Below are 18,696 nucleotides of genomic sequence, written 5' to 3'. Positions count from 1 at the left end.
CCAAGTACGCCAGGCATAATTTGAATTGCGCCTTGCAATTCGTAAGATGGAGATCGAGGCAGAGAAAGAGGTTAAGATCCGACAGCTTGAGCTAGAAGCATGAAAGAATGCTCCTGCTGTGCAGCCGACCCACTCCGAGGCCTTTAGTGTGTCTCCTTTACAAGATCCTCTCTCTACCACCTTTGATGTAAGTAAGCACATTGCTTTAGTTCCTCTGTTTAGGGAGACTGAAGTTGATTCGTACTTTGGTGCATTCGAGCGAATTGCCACATCACTTCGTTGTCCTAAGGAGGTTTGGTCACTGCTCTTGCAGTGTAGATTAGTGGGCAAAGCTCAGGAAGTTTGTTCTACACTTTCTTTAGAAGAAAGTTTGAATTACAATACTGTGAAAGCTGCAATCTTACGGGCTTACGAATTAGTTCCTGAGGCTTATAGACAACGCTTCCGAAATCATTGTAAAGTGTCAGACCAGACATTTGTTGAATTTGCTAGGGAGAAGGGCACTCTCTTTGATAAATGGGCTGTAGCCAGTAAAGTGAGTGACTTTAACTCATTGCGTGACTTAATGCTCGTAGAAGAATTTAAGAACTGTTTGCCTGAACGCATTGTTGTGTATTTGAATGAGCAAAAAGTAACTAATTTATCGCAAGCCGCTGTTTTGGCAGATGAGTTCGTGCTCACTCATAAGAACGTTTTCACATCTGCGCGTGTGGAGAAGACTTTGTCTTCTCCAAGTTCCCAGTCTCAGTCTCTCCAAATAAAAACTAGTTCCCCACGTCCTAAAGAGGAGCGTGAATGTTTTTATTGTCACAAGAGAGGTCATATAATTGCAGATTGTTTGGCCCTAAAACGTAAGCAGCAGCAGCAGCAGCAGCAGCAGGAATTTAAGAGTGTAGGGTTTAGCAATGCTGTTTCCCATGTTCCTGTTCCTTTGACTATTGAAAATACTCCTGACCCTTGTTATGAACCATTCATTATGGAAGGATTGGTTTCACTAACAGGTAAACCAGAAGACCAGAAAACAATTCAAATATTAAGAGATACTGGAGCAGCCCAGTCGTTTATTATTGTGGACGCACTGCCTTTGTCTGATCAATCTTTGTGTGGTTCGAGTGTATTAGTTCAAGGCATCGAATGGGTTGTTTGAAAGTGCCTTTACACCATATACATCTACAATGTGATTTAGTTACTGGATTTGTTAGGGTTGGGGTATGTCCTTCGCTACCCATTAAAGGGGTAACTCTTATTCTTGGAAATGACCTGGCTGGGGGTAGAGTATAGCCTATTGTTTGATTGGTTTTGTCTTCATTGTCCAAACATTAGATGTTTGTTTTTATGGGTGGGGGTGTTACGTTGCAGTGTGTGTTCTGTGTGTGTTTTTTTCTGTTATGTCCACACTGCTGACCCTTGATTGTTCTCCCTTCCCCATTGGCCAACCATCACACCACTGTTACAATATGATGTCATCATTAATCAGCCTTCAGCTAATCAGAACTCATTTATTCACTATTTAACATGGAGGCTTTCAGAAAGAAAAGGCCTTTCGTTTGACTTCGGCCCGTTTGGTTTTGGTTATCGCTTCGCTTCGCTTCTGGTTATTGCTTCGGCTTCGTTTGCTGGTTTGTTTTTCTTTGTGTGTTTTCTACGTAAAAGTAAATAAATATACCTGCAAGTCTAAGATAACTACAGATGCAGCCTGTAACGCATCTAAAGGTCATAAACGATACTAATTTAGGACATAAACATATTACTGTATATGGCTGGTCGTGGTAGTTTAAAGAAAAAATGCACACCAGTCTTCCATTTCTCCCTAAACATTTTAAGCATCAAAGTTTTATGAAACGGTCCCCAAATATGTGATTGCTGTATAGAATGAATTTTAATTTTTAAAATTTATTTAACACAAAAATTAAGCCTGAGAATAGTCCCTTGTTGCTACGCAACGCAAAAACACAGCCACAAGTAACTAGCAAAGAGAGAACATTAGCTAGCCAATATGATAAAGGAATAAATGACTTTTTTTGTTTATTTCTTTAGCACATTTATTTGAACATTTACATCGATTGTACAAGCACTTGGAAACTGTCCAATCCCTAGTTCATCAGGCATTTTCTTTTACCCTCCGGGCATGCTCCCACTGGCGCTGGTCTGTGTCTTCTAGGATATAACACAGACGATTTGTTATTAAAATTGGGTTTCCAATAATGCCGCAGCAAACTCTTGTATTTATGTCCACTATGCTTTTAACTGAGCGTTTCATAATTTCTAAGAATTAAAATGATTTAAACTAAGAAATAAAATAATTTAAACAGAAAAAGATATGTGTATCAGATACATGAGAATCCAAGCTTTTTTATCTATGCTGAGAATTAGCTTTTAAAATTTCTTTAACACACAGCAAAAAGTCAAAATTCTGGGGTGTGCATATACCAGAGATTATGACACCCATCTGACACCCCTCTGATTGGGAAAAAAAGACCTGCTGATCTGTTCTACATACCAGGAACACAACAGATAATGATTTTTTCTATTCAAAACGTGTATTTTAAACGTTTAATTAAGAAGTAAAAACCTTACAGCGAACACAGATTTCTAAGCTGATCTGGAGAAGGAAAAATCACCCATGTTTTGCGCATAAAAAGTGGTTATTAACTATTGAAACCTGTTTTTATTTCGCCTGGCAATCTACCTGAATGCCCAACTACAGTATCTGGGAAGCCCTCCATAAAACCAAAAGAGCCACAATTGGACTAGTGTTGATAATAAGAGACAGAGAGTCCCCGTTCCCCCATTTTGTTTTAAATCGCAAAAAGTGGTTATTAACTATCGAAACCTGTTTTTATAGCTTTTAAAGTCGTGCAATGTCTAAGCAGGAACACATCATTATATCTTATATATGAAAAAGTGTGCCTGAGTCACTGTGTCCATCCTATATAATAATGCCACAATATTTTAAACGCCCCATTAGGCTGGGCAATCGAATTTTTTAATAAAAAAAAGAGATGTAATGATGTGTTCCTGCTTAACTTAGAAATTGCATGACTTTAAAAGCAATAAAAACAGTTTTCGATAGTTAATAACCACTTTTTGTGCATTAAAGAATGGGTGATTTTTCTTCCTCATCATCAGATCTTTCTTGAAAAAATATCTTATCCGCTGCTAACCTGGCACAGAAGGGTTAAAAAAAGAGTCAGACAGGCAGGGGGGAGGGTGAGTTGTGAAACTGTTACCTGTCCTGCATAAAGCGGTTAGAAAATAGATTGATTTACACCTGTGAAAAGCGTTCCAATTTTAATGCGATACGGAAGACATTATTCATAAAAAATGATCTTGTATGGTCTGTAAGCTGAAAATGTATGAAGGAGACACGTTGCGTATTGCCTCTTTTTACACTTGGAAAAACATTCCAATGTTAATGTGACACTGAAGATATCATTAATAACCTTTTAAATCTGAAGGGAGATCTAAAGGGATCCACACAGTACAGGTTCCTGCTACTGTAGCTATTCAGAGGGAAAGACGGTGACGTCACCGTGCAGGTGAGCAGACACACCCTCTAATGTCAGGCGCATGCGTTAAATATATTTAGATCTTTGAATTAATATCGTTGTGTCTAATTTTTAGTTAAGCAGGATTTGAGCTACAGACCATAAAAAAACAGGATTCACTTTTTTCACATATTATTGATAATAATATCAGTAGCAGTTTGAAACTATTCGTTGTTATTAATAAATGCCTTAGATTCGAACATGTTGTGATATTTAGAAATATAAAAAAGTCAAAACAGTATCCATAATATTGCTATTTTGCTATTGGTGTTTTAGTTTTTCAAAGAAATGTTTGTTAAAAGAAAACTCATGGTGATAGCTGGATCGCAGAAAAGATTAAAACGATCACTTTTCACAAAGTATATAAAGGTACAGTTATATGGTCAGAAGGAGCATGTAAAAACGTTTCCGAAATAACCACATGTAAGACTTTAATGCTTAAAATGTTTAGAGAGAAATGGAATACTAGTGTGTATTTTATCTTTAAAATACCAATACCAGCAATATACAGATTACATAATATGTTGTATGCTCCTCTTCTTTTTATGCTCAACTACTAAAAATCCTCTTTAGTGGTAAAATTTCATATAAATATTAAATACTAAGCGGATTAAAATGTCGGTCATTTTGGCCAGCCAATCACATAAAGCAGTACGCCACAGTGGCACACACGTAGTTGCCAGTGGTATGGGTTTTTACTGTGCATTTTAAATGGCTGCATCTGTACAGTGAACCCGTCTGCCGAGTTCAAGAACTCTGTTACTGGTGCGAGAGTAACAAATCTGCAATTTTGTTTCTCAATTTTGTGCCTGGGTTGGGGGTGGCGGTTGATTTTGCTTTTAATACCAGTATCTTCTGTGCATTTGTGTACAGGAAAAATTTAATTGTCACCAATATCATACCTTAATCAGAAGAGTTGCAGGTGTAGCCTTAATAGGTGGACATTAGCAAGCAACTGCATGTTCTTACAAAGAGGCTTTAACTAGCACATCTCAGTATTTTATAGCTTTTTAAAGCTAGCTTTTTAAAGCCTTTTTAAAAATTTGAAGAAGTAATCGGTTTCTCATTGTGTCGTTTGTAAATTAATATGTAAATCAAGGGCTGTTTAAAGATTCAATCCATCTTTTGAGTCACCTATTTTAAAAAAAGTTATTAAAAGTTAGGATTAGCAACTTCCTGTATCACAAGACCATTGTTTTTTATATATTTTTATATATTTTTTTATATGTGAAAAAATCATAAATGTGAAACAGAACCAGGATTTTTTAAAGGGGGCACTATGCTCTAAGTTGACCCAGGTAGTTCATAGCGCAACTTCAAAATGCAGCCATAACGATTGAGACCAGTCCGGTTCACCTCGGACATTGTAGGGGGGCTGAGTGACATCACGACCCCAAAAAAACAAGGCGCTATATCTCTAAAATGAAAGCAGCACAAAAGCTACTTTCAACTGCACAAACTGGCACAAACGTAGCACTAATGAATGAGGTGGGTTTCATCATTTGTGCTGTCTGTAGGGGGGGCAACTTCACAGAGCTACAATCTGTGACTCGATCCTTTAAGGATCGAGTAAGGTCCTTTATAGATCTTATTAAAAATATGCCTGGCCATCTGGCCTCTGACCATTGTGGCAGCCTCAGTTGATAAGATAAGAGATGGCTGTAGGGCCCCAGGGAGACTAGGAATAATGCATATGCTCTTTTCTTAAATTAAGAAATATTGAGAGGTATAGTTACTGTCCAGGCACCTTGTCACATACAGCAGTATGAAATAAATATTTTTTTACTCTTCTAGGTATCACATGTATGGCAAATATGTCTTCCGGCTTAGAGTTTACACCTCTAAGACACAGGATACGCTGAAAACTATTTTTGAGAAAGAAGGAAACTACGGGGATAATTGGAACTATGGACAGGTTACGCTTAATGACACTACTGATTTGATGGTTAGTACCTTACTATCTACAGATGTTTGTGTCAAACCAATCCACAATACAGGTAGGATCAGTACATTTTTGTTTGTTTTTGTTCAGCATTCCAATTTTTATTGATTGGTTTTCTGTCAAACTTCCTCCCCATAACTATCATGGGTAAAGTTAAGCCTAATCTTAATTTTGAAAAGGCATTTTATTCTTCACCTCTGACACCTAAAATGGTATGTGCTGGTAAAAAATGACACGATAAAAGTGAAAAACTGACAACCAGGAAATCTCTTAAATGTCTGTTATAGAGGCAATTCAGTCTACAAAAGCCCCACTCTCTGGAGGGCATTGAGCATGTAGTCCTACTTTTACAACTCTTCTTAGGTTGTGTTTGAAGCCCAGAAGATGTCTGGCCTTTGGAATGACATAGCCTTGGATGACATCGGGCTGACAATTGGTCCATGTATCGATGGTGTCCACCCAGAACCGACACCAGTCATGCCACTTGCTACCTCTCCTTCCCAACCCAGTATGTCACACTTTCAGACTGTTGTGTTCATGTTTCTAGTCATTTGTTCAATTTCAATTAAGTATTAACAAAACCAATCTTAATGGCCAACAATCATACATTAACTATCTTATAATGAGGAACCTAAAGCTAAGACTTTATTTGTAAACAGAAATGTTTACCTATTATAAAAGTAGTATTGACTTAATGTGCCACATCATTCTTCTGTAATAATTGTAAATTATCAATGCAGTATCTAAGAATGTCCTGATATCAACATGCTTGATGAGAGATATTTTTCCTTGTCACCAGCTGACTGTGGTGGACCTTTTGAACTATGGGAACCAAATTCTACTTTCAGTTCTCCCAACTATCCTCACAATTATATCAACAGCGCATTTTGTAAGTAACATGATGAATCTATGTGTGCATGCACCATAACTTCACTTTTCTCACTTATCATTTAACTATTTACAAGGTGATCATCCCAAAATTTAGGAGTGGCTGAGTGTCTCTAACTTTTAGTTGTTACCCTTATTGAGTACTGAGGATTAATATTTGCATAAATATTTCTGCAATCCTTTTTTTTGTGCCTTCTCAGAAAAAAACATTTTTCATATGAAGCTTGGACAGGGGAAATAAATCATGTTTAATTACTGTGGCAGGATTTTATATATACTGTAAACTAAAAGGGAATTCATTTAGGACAGATAATATGAAATAAGAAAGAAACAGCTTGGCTACAAACAAAACAAATGAGTATCTGTATTTGTTAAAGTTTACTTGTTGAAGTTGAATTGGGGCTCATTCACTTGATAACTTGACCTGTATCTGATTTTATTAATCGCTTACACTTATATAACGCTTTTCTGGAAACCACTCAGAGCACTTTACAGGTAATGAGGACTCCTCTCCACCACCAATGTGCAGCATGGATGGTGTGATGGCAGCCATAGTTCGCCAGAATGCTCACCACACACCAGCCATTAGTGGGTAATTCGGCCAATTCATAGACGGGGTTTATTAGGAGGCCATGATTGGTAACGGCCAATGGGAAATTTGGTGAGAATGGCAGTGTTACACCCCTACTCATTTCAAGAAACACCCTGGGATTTTTAATGACCACAGTCAGGACCTCCGTTTTACATCTCATCCAAAGGACGGCGCCTTTTTATAGTATAGTGTCCCCATCACCATACTGGGGCATTAGGACCCACATAGACCGCAGGGTGAGCAACTCCTGCTGGCCCCACCTCTTCCAGCAGCAACCTTAGTTTTTCCCAGGAGGTCTCCCATTCAGGTATTGACCAGGCTTACACCTACTTAGCTTCTGTGGGCTGCCAGTTGTGAGCTGCAGGGTGATATGACTGCTGGCAATTTGGGTTTAAGAAGTAAACAGCTCTGTGTAATGTGGATCAGACAATTGACCAAATGCACTTGAGCCATAACAATATATTATGATGACAAATCTGGGCCTTGGAGATTTTGCAATCGCATTTGGGTCACGGTGATGTTTTGTACACACCCAAGCCATGGTAAAGTCTTATGTTATCACATGTACAGATGGAACCATTCAGAGCATGTGGCAGCACTCATTGCTGTGGTAGATTAGCTGTGCTTTGCTTCACTATACCACAATGTGTTTTGCCAAAGATTATCAATAGTTGGCACTTGTGGCGCATTAGATGTTGGTGAAAACATTAGCTGCCTGCAACAAATATGTAATACTTTTTAAAATGTACTTAATATGAAAAAAACAATATGGAATCTAAATCTAAAGTTATATTTTGATAGCAGAATATCATATATCAATATTATTTTTTTAGTATAAATACAGTATATTATTTAGCTGGTTATGGTAGGGTATTCCACCTCATAAACATTTCCTCTCCTCCCCTCTGGTCTCCTTGCCCCTCTCTCACCAAAAAAGCATTATGTCTCTTCACAGGGGCCTGTTCCAAGACTAGACTTTCAAACCACCTCACACACCCGAAGAAAGCTCCACAGCCAAAACATTGTGTTTCTTTTCATTTCAGAATATAATGAACATTTATCTGTTCCTTTGCAGCCTACACATGCTGACAAACAACTTTCAAAGGTGCTATGTAATATACAAGTTTGTTAATATTTATTTTTTAGAAGGCACAAGTAAGTCAAAAGCAGCATTGTGTGTTATGTTTATTTATTTTGCTTGGGACTAGACCACAAAGTCACTTTAATTTTATATTTAGACAAAGTAGGAAGTAACAGAAGACAGTGAGGATGGAGGCCCGAGAAATTCTGACATCCACTGACTTAAAATAAACGTTTTACTTAAGATCAGAAAAAGAATGTACTATTAATAAATGTTACTTTTTACAAGTTTTACAAGGTCTTATAATAATTTATACACACACACAACTCATTCAATTTTCCCAGAAAAAAAAACCTTGGAAAAAATATGTCTTTGGACATGTCTAAAGAGGAAATCGGAGTACCCACAGGAAACCCATGTGAACAAAGGAAGAACATGCAAACTTCACACAGATTGCATCCTAAATTTGAACCCTTTCAACTCAGCTGCTTTCAATAGAACAACAAAGTACACACAGAGAACTAATGAATGTCTCAGTTCTCCTGGGCCGTTTTAGGGGAGTGACCTTATCTCACCAAAAAATAAGGAGCTATATCTTGGTAATGGAAGCCAGATCACTAGATCAGGCAAAGAATAGAGTGTAATAACAGTGTTTTTTGTTTTGTGTTCAAGTTCCTTAATCATTAAACTATCACTTCTAATAATTTATCTAGTTTGTTGATGATTTTAGTCAAAGTGACATAATATATCACCAAACATACTCTGAAGTCGAAGTAGTCCTGTAAACTTTCATATATGAATATATGCAACATGGCCAGAGGGGTGGAGTCCAACAGCTCTGTTTGGGATTAATATTGTTAATGGCATCAATTAGTGGATTCTAAGATGAATCCTGCAGTGAAAGCGATTGAGGTTGACTTGGGTTTGGGGGATGTCCAGCTTCCTGGGGACTGGTACAAAACTGAGGCCTTTGTCGAGAAGAGATCGCTTGTCCTGTAAAAGGGAAAGATCAGAGGGTATAGTAATAACAAGGTTAGGAATGGTGGAAGTAGTAGGGGTGTTGATGGTTTTTTACTGTAGAAGACGATTTAGTTTTTTGTCCTCTGAAGTGAGGAACTGGTAGAGTTTCGAGAGGAGGGATCTGATGAGCTGTTAGCCGTAAAAATTCCTTAGTTTCTTTGATGTTGTTGTCAGAAAGGGTAATCTGTTGTTAGAGGGAGAAAATGGTAGAAAGCATTAGTTTCTGGGAAAATTGTTGTAGAAGTCTCTGAGTGTTACTCTGGGTGGTGTCAGAGTCAAAGGAAAAAGTATTAAATTTTAGGCTAAATCCTTTAGGAATTATATTATAATGATGACATCTGTAATGGAATAGGAGGTGGTTATGAGGTTCTAATGACAAGTTAGAGCACTTCCTGAATCACTTTACCAACTTCCACCCATCCCTCAAATATCTAGTTAACATATCTTCCACTACTCTTCAGTTTCTAGACATAAACCTATCCATTAACCATCCCCGACTGTCTACTTCAGTCTATTACAAACCCACGGATTCACACAGCTATCTCCTGTACAGCTCATTTCACCCCAAACACAGTAAAAACTCTCTCCCTTTTTCACAGTTCCTTCCACTGTGGGGACAGTGATGACATGGATTCCAAGAATCAAGCACTCAAAGTACACACCTTTTTCATCAACAGAGGATACCCCACCCATGTTATTGACAGGGCCCTCATCTGAGCCAAAAACAGCCCCCAGACCATTCATTTGATCAGGAACCCCCGGCATAACAACCGCATTCCTTTGGTGCTTCCCTTCCACCCTAACATACTTTCTATCCCCAGGACGATTAATGACAACATTTCCATCTTATAGGCTGATCCCTCCACCGAGGCCCTCTTTTCTGACCGCCCCACCATGTTATAATGCTGAACACCTAATCTACATAACCTTCTTGTTCACAGCTCTCTTGACCACCCTCAACAATAATCCACACCGGGTGCTTTTCCCTGAAACAGAGCTCGCTGCATCACCTCCAAGTACATATCTAACACCACACTCAATCAAAGCCCCTCAGAACAATTCCGGATCACACAGGTGACCTCTTGTACCTCCAGCAACCTCATTTACTGTATCTCTTGCGGGAAATGCCCAGCTATCTATGTTGGGGAAACAGGAAGGAGACTTGGAGACCGCTTCAGAGAACGTTAGGGCTTTGAAGACTGAAGATTTCTCCAAGCTCATAGTTTCTCATTTCACCTCAGACGACAATGAGCACACTGATCTATCCGTCTGCGTTCTCAAAGAAGGTTTTCTTAACTCCCATAGCAGAAAGACATCAGAAATAAAAATAATCCTGAAACTAGGTTCACGTCTTCCCCCTTCTCTAAACGACAGATTGTTTAATCTTGTCTATTCACATGCAGGTTTTGACTTCACCCCTCTATTCACCTCTCCCCAATTCGCACCACCTGGGAGGCATCTCTGCCTCTCCCCTGATCCTGCCTCCTCCACTCTCCCAACTTTTGTTCTCCTATGCTATTTAATCTTTGCTGTCTGCTCTGTCTTTATCACACCCAAAGAAGGCTCCACAGCCAAAATGTTGTGTTTTCTTTCTTTTCTTTTCAGCAGGGAATAAACCTATTACTTGTTCCTTTGCAGTCTACGCATGCTGACGCAGCTACTTACCTGAAGTACTGTAATGTAATACTGTAATACAGTAAACTAATGTATGCACCATAGATGGTAGTGATAGCTAAATATGAAAACGTACCCAACAGTATTCTACCCTCTTCATAAATATTTTACGCGTCAAAGTCTTTAACTTGGTAATTTACAGTGGGTTCTGGTTTTAACGTGCTTGTTCTAATATTATAAAGTTTATGGACTGTACTTCATGTTATTCAAGTTATAACGTTTTATCCTTTTCTAAGAATATATAGTTAGAACACCACTTGCTGTAATTGTAAAAAATAGTTGTACATATTTAATATCACTTGATAGTTATATTAATATGGAATTGTGTAACTAAGCAGCTAAAATATCACAAGTGGACATTTCAGAAACATTTTGACATCCATTTCTTTAAAAAAAACTTGTATTGTCCTTGTGGTGGTAAAAAACAAAGCACTGTAATGTAACGTGCTGCACCCAATGGTTCAAAGCGAGATCAGAGCATTACTTTCGGTTTGTTTCTTACATAGTGAATACATAAAAATAGCCCACTGTTATAGCTTGTTGTTGGCTCCATCGTGAATCTGCGTATCTGGATAAATTAAGTGATGGTTTTGTGATTAAGGATTTCTTCGCGGAATTCTTTAAGTTAAACAAAGGAGGGAAGAAGGGTTATTTTTACAATTGCCAGTAATCGGAGAGCAGCTTATTCATATGTTGAAACCGCACTATAACATGGAAGACAGACAGGTTACACTTTCAATTGAGCCAGTCAGTCTCTCTGTTGCTTAATAATGTACACCTACTAGATGCCAATGTTCTTGTTATACGAACAAGAATAAGCTGAGATTGTCACAGGTGACGTTTAAGAGTACCAGGTTGGACCCTATACGGCACTGAGACTGTAGGCAGCTAGGTGTTTGGCGTCCAAATCCCAAGGGCGAAAGGCAGAAGTCATAGTCCTTGTAGGGGAGCTAGGTCGGATATCAGAAGAGTCAGGTCGAGAGTATCCAAATCCAAAACGCAAGACGAAGTCGAAGCCAGAGAAAAAAAAAGGCGGGGTACCCATAAATCATGTTGATAATAGAAACGCGCACAAGAGAAAGCCAAAGGTTATTCTCAATAGTGAGGTGAGAGAAAGAGTACGAGGAGACACAGAAAAAAAGTGTATCCTGTCTTAATTTCAAATTATATTTTACCTTCATTTTTTTTACTTTATAAGTTTGTATTTTACTTATTTTCTGATAGTCAGATTCAACATATATTTGAAGAAAATCTCGTAAATTAATGTTTTTACAACATGTGGAAGAAGTGCAATAAATTATGACATTGTGAATTTTAATATTATTGATTACTAATAGTTTATGCTAACACCTGACTTTCTTATTTAGATGTAAATAAAATATTGAACTAAGAAAAAAACAATCGAGAATAGTCTGTGTTATTTGTATAGATGAAACCTTTCTAAATGTTTTTTTTTTAATTGAAGCTGTAGACCAGTCTTTACAGTAAATGTGCTATTTTGTGTAGAAAAATTGATTTTATGTATGTATGGAATGCGAATGCGTGCTGAGTTTACAAAATTAAAGTGTTTAAAATGTTTTATTAAAAAAGTAAAAAGAACTTACAGCTTACAAAAAGACTCTAAGCTGATCGCATGGAAGAAAAATCACGTTTTCTGTGCATAAAAAGTGTTTTTAGCTATCTAAACCCATTTTTTATAGATTTTAAAGTCATGCAATGTCTAATTCAGGAAGGCACACGTTGTTGTTTCTTATTTTTGATTTTCTTTAAAATTGAAAGAATCAGTTTCCCATCATGCCATACAATATTATGTTACATGTTTATTAAATGTAAATGTAACCTAATGCCTTTCGTATTATGTGCTCGGTTACACATGGGTTCCGCTTTATTCAAACTAAGGTTTCTAAAAATGCAACCAGGTACTAGATATTTAAATAAAAGCTGTGAACATTTTCAATAATTAAAATCTTTAAAATGCCTGTGGTTTGAAGGCTCTGTGCCACAACAGAATTTACAGATGCCAATGCGACGTACATTTCTCCCAGATATCCAACTTTTGCCCATCAGTCAAGAGAAGGAGGAGAGATTGTATGTGCAGTGCATCGGCACAGATAGGAAAGCCAAAGCCGACCGTTATGCCGCTCTTCTGTTTCGTAATTTTGTGACTTTTGAAATTTACTGGGGGTGGACACATAAATGTATTTCCCAAAAGCTATACTGTAGTGGCTTTAAAACTATACCACATCGCATATACAGTGCATGTGGCATGTCTTTGTTCAAGTTTTAAAAGTACGTAAAAACAAGTGTTAAGAGCAAACAGGACATTTGATTGCTGGTTGCCTTATGTTAAAGAGCAACAATGACAACAGAGCATGCCACTGAAAATTAATTCCAATCCCCCAAGCAGAACTGTCTATTCTACATAACAAACACAGCGGAGTGTAACACTCCTAGCCTTTGTGAGAAGTACTGAGCTGCATTACATAAAGTGGCTGCCATGTTATATACTGTAGTAGGTTCATTCCAAGAAGAAAAGAAATGACTCTATGTGTCTCCTCTATAAATCTTCAGCTTACAGACTGTCCAAGGTAATATATTATTAATAATATCTTCTGTATCGCATTAAAATTGGAACGTTTTTTACAAGTGTAAATCCACTATTTTCTAACCGTTTTATCCAGGATGGGTAACAGTTTCACGAATACTATTTGGTAACATTTTTTATGATTTTGACAGCCTTCAGACTGCTTCGACTGATGCATAAAAATGTAACATAGTGCATACTGTGGTTAAAGAGCTATTGAGCACAGAACATCTTTTTGCCTCTGAAAAGTTTAGTTATGTAGATTATTCTTATCTGTGTTAAAACAGGAAATACAGAGGAAGTTTCAGAAATAAAACAGAGGTCTAGAACACCCTTTCTAAAAACATAGGCATTTAATAAATTGAAGATTGTGAAAACAGTGACAAATACCTTGAACAAAATACAATTTTAAAATACAGTTATTAATAAATCACTTAACTTCAAACATGTTGTGATATTGAGAAATACCCAAAAAAATCAATATAGTGTACATAATATTTAGTTTTTCAAAGAAATTTGTATGTTAAGGAAAGCTCATGCAGGGAGCTGGGTTTGAACCCCCGATCACACACCAAAGCCATTACACCAACACACCGCTTAAAAACTTAAGCAATAGCTGAAAAGGCAGACAAAATGTTCTAAAAGTAATAACGGGTGAACGAGTCAAATTGATGCAGATTTTACAAAAAAAGTGGACTACAGGAATACTTTGAGCTATATGAAAATAAATAAATCCTTAAATATCGTTATTAATTTCTTTAGATATGCAATTCCATATTATATTCCCTATTAATCAAATTCTAAAAAGAATGTTTTTTTACTGTGATAACAAGCACAATTATTCATAGAAAGGGTTAAAACATAATTTTTTATGAAGTGTATAATTACTATAGTCAGAAGGAACACGTAAACACTTTTTTTAAACAACCACAGTAAGTAACCAAATGAAAGACTTTGATGCGTAAAATGTTTATAAAGAAAGTTGAATATTTTTGTGTATTTTTTTAACTACCACTACCACCCATATACAGTTTAATAATATATCTATATTCCTAAATTAATATGTTCAGAGACATTATGCTCTTCTAATTTTTATGGTCAGCTATTTATTTGTAAAATTCCCTATTAATATTCAATATTAAGCAGATTTAAACATGCACAGTAAAGAGATTTAATGAACCAATCTTTTCACTAACAAACATTGTACCACAATATATAATGTTTCTTTATTAGCCCTATACAATTTCTTGCATTAGGAATGCATCTTTTTGCATACCCCAGCTTTTTTCTCCAGGGAGACACAGACACAGAGACAGGGAGAGAAGCTTGGGGTCAGAGCACAGGGTCTGCCATTGTACGGCACCTGGAGCAGTTGGGGTTAAGAGCCGGCCGCGGGATTTGAACTGGCAACCTTCCGGTCACAGGCGCAGATCCTTAGCTACAGAGCCACCGCTCCGCCCCATGTGCCACCTGTTGGTCATTTTGGCCAGCCAATCACATACTGCAGTATTCAGCTCTATTCCACAGATATTTTGCGCAGAATGGAGTTTTACCGTGCATTTTGAATGGTTGCATCTCTATATATACATCCACAAACCGATATTGTTAATGATGCCAAGAAACGTATTGACAGTTAATACTTCAAAAATCAAGAAGCTTCATATTTTGGAAATGTCATGATAGTTACACAAAAGAGTGAAACTTGACAATTTGTTCTCCTAATCATGACAAAAAAAAGTTTTTTTTAATATTTTATTTGTGGCAAGTTTATAGCACCCTTTGAAAAGATTGGATCTTACTTGCTATGTCTGTCCGGGAGCGGGGTATGGGTGTGTGTGTGTGGAGGGGGTTCTCCTGATATCTGATACTCCTCAGTAAACTTAAGTGATGATGAATGTAAAGTGAATATATAATATACTGTGATATAAGATAAGATTTTTATTGTCCCCTGGGGAATTTTTTTGATGGACACCCAGCACTCCTGTACATTTAAATAGAATGCAAAAAAAATGAGAAGAAAAACATTGCACATTATACCATTACAAAAACTAAAAAAAAAAATTGCACATCTTTCTATTGCACATGTACAGTATAACATATAACAACATGCAGCATTTATAACACATTGTAGAGAAAACCGGTTCAGGGACGCCAAATAAATGTAGTCATAGTGGCTCTCTGAAGGCACCAGTTCTGTAGGGTTTGGGCATTTACTGAGACAATTTTTAATTGTAGCAGTAAATCACAAAGTTGATTCTTTTGGTGGCTTTAGAATCCAACCATGCGATATAACTCAAACAACGCACACACACAGGTACTAATACACGAGGATACATTTATTAATACATAGAATATGCATATAAACCTAACAGATCTTATCGAGAGGGTTATCAGAATACAAAAGATATATATTCAATCAGTTACAAAGTGTTACACATATCAAGAGGACATACGTTCAGTATATCATTCATTAAGACCGTTTCGTAAAGTGAACTTGGTTACAACTTCTACATTAGATACTCAAACAAGTACATAACTCTTAGGAATTAAATTGATATCAACTGGTTGGGATAACAATTGAATTCTCGAGCTGTAATGCATTGAAGTTGAATACTCATCCAATCTTTGGGGATTCAGATCTCCTGCGGGCACAAAGAAACAGTTGCAGGCTGTTGCTGTCCAATCCGCGCTCTCTGGCTCCGTGCCAGGCTGTGCTGTGCGGCTTGCGACGGTGCGCTGCTGATGCTCACTGACCGGCTAGTTAGTATTGCCTTTAACTAGCAAAGTTTGTGCACAGGAGAAAAGATGACTGTGGGTCCCAGCAAGTCAGGAAGAGGACCAGTTCGTTTATGATGAAGAGCTAGTTCTGAATAGCAAATCAGCTGTCCACAGTTCCGACCTGTTCACGAGGCCTGCTGCTGGTTACTCTCTGGCAACCTCCACTCTAGACTCTTAGAACAAAGGAAAGTTCTGGCACTCGGACACACTGGCCGTTCCGTGGTTGTCCAGGCTGAGTCTCAGGATGGTCAGGAGGCGCGCTGTGAGAATGTCCTGCCCTTGGGAGCCTTCTGCTCCTGGGCCGTCCTGCCCTGGAATTCTCCTGTTGAATCTTGTTGAATCTGAATCTCAATCTTGTCGAATCTCTATCTGAATCTCTCAGGCTCTCTGTGTTGCCTGTTTTTACCTGGAGGAACTTCAGCTCATTGATTGGCTGAAAGTTCCATGGGCATCAGAGTCCCACGTGGGTTACTCGGCCCTACCAGTCCCTGATTGGTTGATCAAGGTGAGATATGAGTCACTTACTCCTGACACTTAGTAATGCAGTCCAGATGTCCAACTCGCACTCCCTAAACAGATAGGCGCCAATGGGTGACCATTGATCATGATAGCCAGGCTTAGCTAAGTGCATCCCCCTTTGGGAGCTGTCCTTGGACCTTAAATCACCTTGCATGAATGGTTTCTCTGTGGCTGTACCACAGAGATGAACAGAGAAATGAGGCCTAATTTGGGAAAGCTCAGAAACACTTAATTCTGTCTTATTATTAAGCCTCGCCGCTACATATCCCCCCTTTTTGAAGGCCACGAGGTCCCGAGGCATTGTTGCCTTCAAAACAAAACAGAGTTAAGTGATGTCCCTTGCCATTAGAACATTAACCTTAAATGTCCACATTACTCCTCGAGAATTCATACCGGAACCAGCATTGGGTACAAACAGGATGAATAACATCTGGAGTATGTATAAACATGGTAGGAGACATTATCTAAGTCTAGGAATTACACATCAGGAAGTTCACTGTCAATATCTGATACCTCTGTGGTAGATATTTGGGGAGAAGTCACTTCCTTTCTTTTTAAAATGCTACCTTTGACTCATTCATGCTACCCAGAGTACATCTTGATGTGAGAGTACATCATTCAGAGTACACTGTCAGTCATGATCCAGCTACCTGGCAGTAGTGTTACAATAACAACAGTTCCTGTTCCCAGCCCCCGATAAACCACAACACCTGTGTTGGGTATCTGCTAGGGTGGTTTGGAGGTTTGTTCCATTAAAGCAAACTAACTACCTGTACCTCTTCAGGGCTTACTGTTTCTTGGATTTCTATCCAATTGAATAGTGTGGCACCTGAAGGCATCTTAGACCTCAAGTTTGGTCTTATTGTCTGGTTCCAGACCGTACAATGTTAAGTTACCATGCTGTACTATGGCCTCCTCGGGAACTTGCAGGGAAACTGTTTGATTAGGTAGCTGCATTGCGGTAGCTGTATCTTGCCCGTCACAAGTCATAGTGTCAGTTAAATGTGGTGTGCTGACCAGCCATTTACTTCCCACCTGCTCTTCATGGGGTTCATTAACCTCCCTCTGCTCGTCAGTAGCTTTACCCCCTTCATTGGTGAATTGTTTAGACACAGCCAATGGATAGCTTTGGTAGCCATACCCATCTCAAGATTTGGAACCAAATTCAATCTTGGATTGCCTTCTGGGTGAGCTATGAACGATGAGGTTAAAGTCACATGCTCCTCTACTGAGAAGAGTGGAATCAAGTGGGTTGGGATTTGTGCCGTGGTTAGACTGGCTACAGTGGCACTAAACTCCCTTAACAGGTCTTGTGTCAACATTCTGGCCTGTTGCACACAAGCATAAACCCACTGTATAACACCAACAATCATGTCCACTGGTTGGGGAATAAGATTTAACCCTGTTGCATAGGAAATTGCCTGTAGGGTTTTCCCTAAGCTTTCCAACTTTTGCTGCTGTCGATACAGTCTGTCACTACCCTCTGGCATCTCTGACCCCTGCCTTCTTGGGGCAGTCAGGGTGAGAGTGCCAGTAGCACACAAACCTACCAGAAAAAGCAAACGTACAACAGTGGCGGCAGCAATCAGTCCTCCCAAAAGTATTTTCGGGCGGCTGATCCCAGTCATCTCCTTCTGAGTGACTGTTGCCTTTCTAAGCTGGCACAGCGTGTACATGGTGTCTTTCTCAGTATGCCCTGTGGCATCTTGGGCACCAACATCCTGGAAATCTGGGGAGATCTGACGCAGCGGCTGATGCTGCTCCTCCTTTTCCAGGGCATCTGCTTTTTCGATTTGTTCATGCCTGTGCTCTAGGAACCCTGCAGGGGGCGGTGCAGCGGTGGAGCATGCCTGACCCTTGGCTGAGTGGTCATCTGGAGCACCTGAGTGATCTGGGATTGTTATCCCATTCCCACTGTTCAGGTCCACCCTGCACACTTCCTGATTGAGGAATCCTTCTATCGGCATGTTTACAATCGTTCGCTGGGCTTGGGTGTAGGACACCTGCTCGCTCCCCCTTTCCCTCGCTAGGGGTTCAGGGAGCTGCCCCAGCACTGGGATAGCTAGTTCA

At 38.7% G+C, this 18,696-nt stretch overlaps 1 protein-coding gene across 1 annotated transcript in view; it reads left to right on the top strand.

The window, feature by feature from the left end:
* Nucleotides 1-18,696, top strand: part of LOC107076776 (transmembrane serine protease 15) — a 135,582-nt gene that overhangs the window by 61,856 nt on the left and 55,030 nt on the right. The window contains exons 3-5 of the mRNA XM_015342102.2: nucleotides 5,343-5,493; nucleotides 5,854-5,998; nucleotides 6,290-6,379. Of these exons, the coding sequence (XP_015197588.2) occupies nucleotides 5,343-5,493; nucleotides 5,854-5,998; nucleotides 6,290-6,379 (386 nt within the window). The remainder of the gene's footprint in view (nucleotides 1-5,342; nucleotides 5,494-5,853; nucleotides 5,999-6,289; nucleotides 6,380-18,696) is intronic.

Source organism: Lepisosteus oculatus, chromosome 5, assembly GCF_040954835.1.
Source record: "Lepisosteus oculatus isolate fLepOcu1 chromosome 5, fLepOcu1.hap2, whole genome shotgun sequence".
Lineage (NCBI taxonomy): Eukaryota > Metazoa > Chordata > Actinopteri > Semionotiformes > Lepisosteidae > Lepisosteus > Lepisosteus oculatus.
The sequence above is the reverse complement of the archived record's forward strand: the minus strand, read 5'-3'. Positions and strand labels throughout refer to the sequence as shown.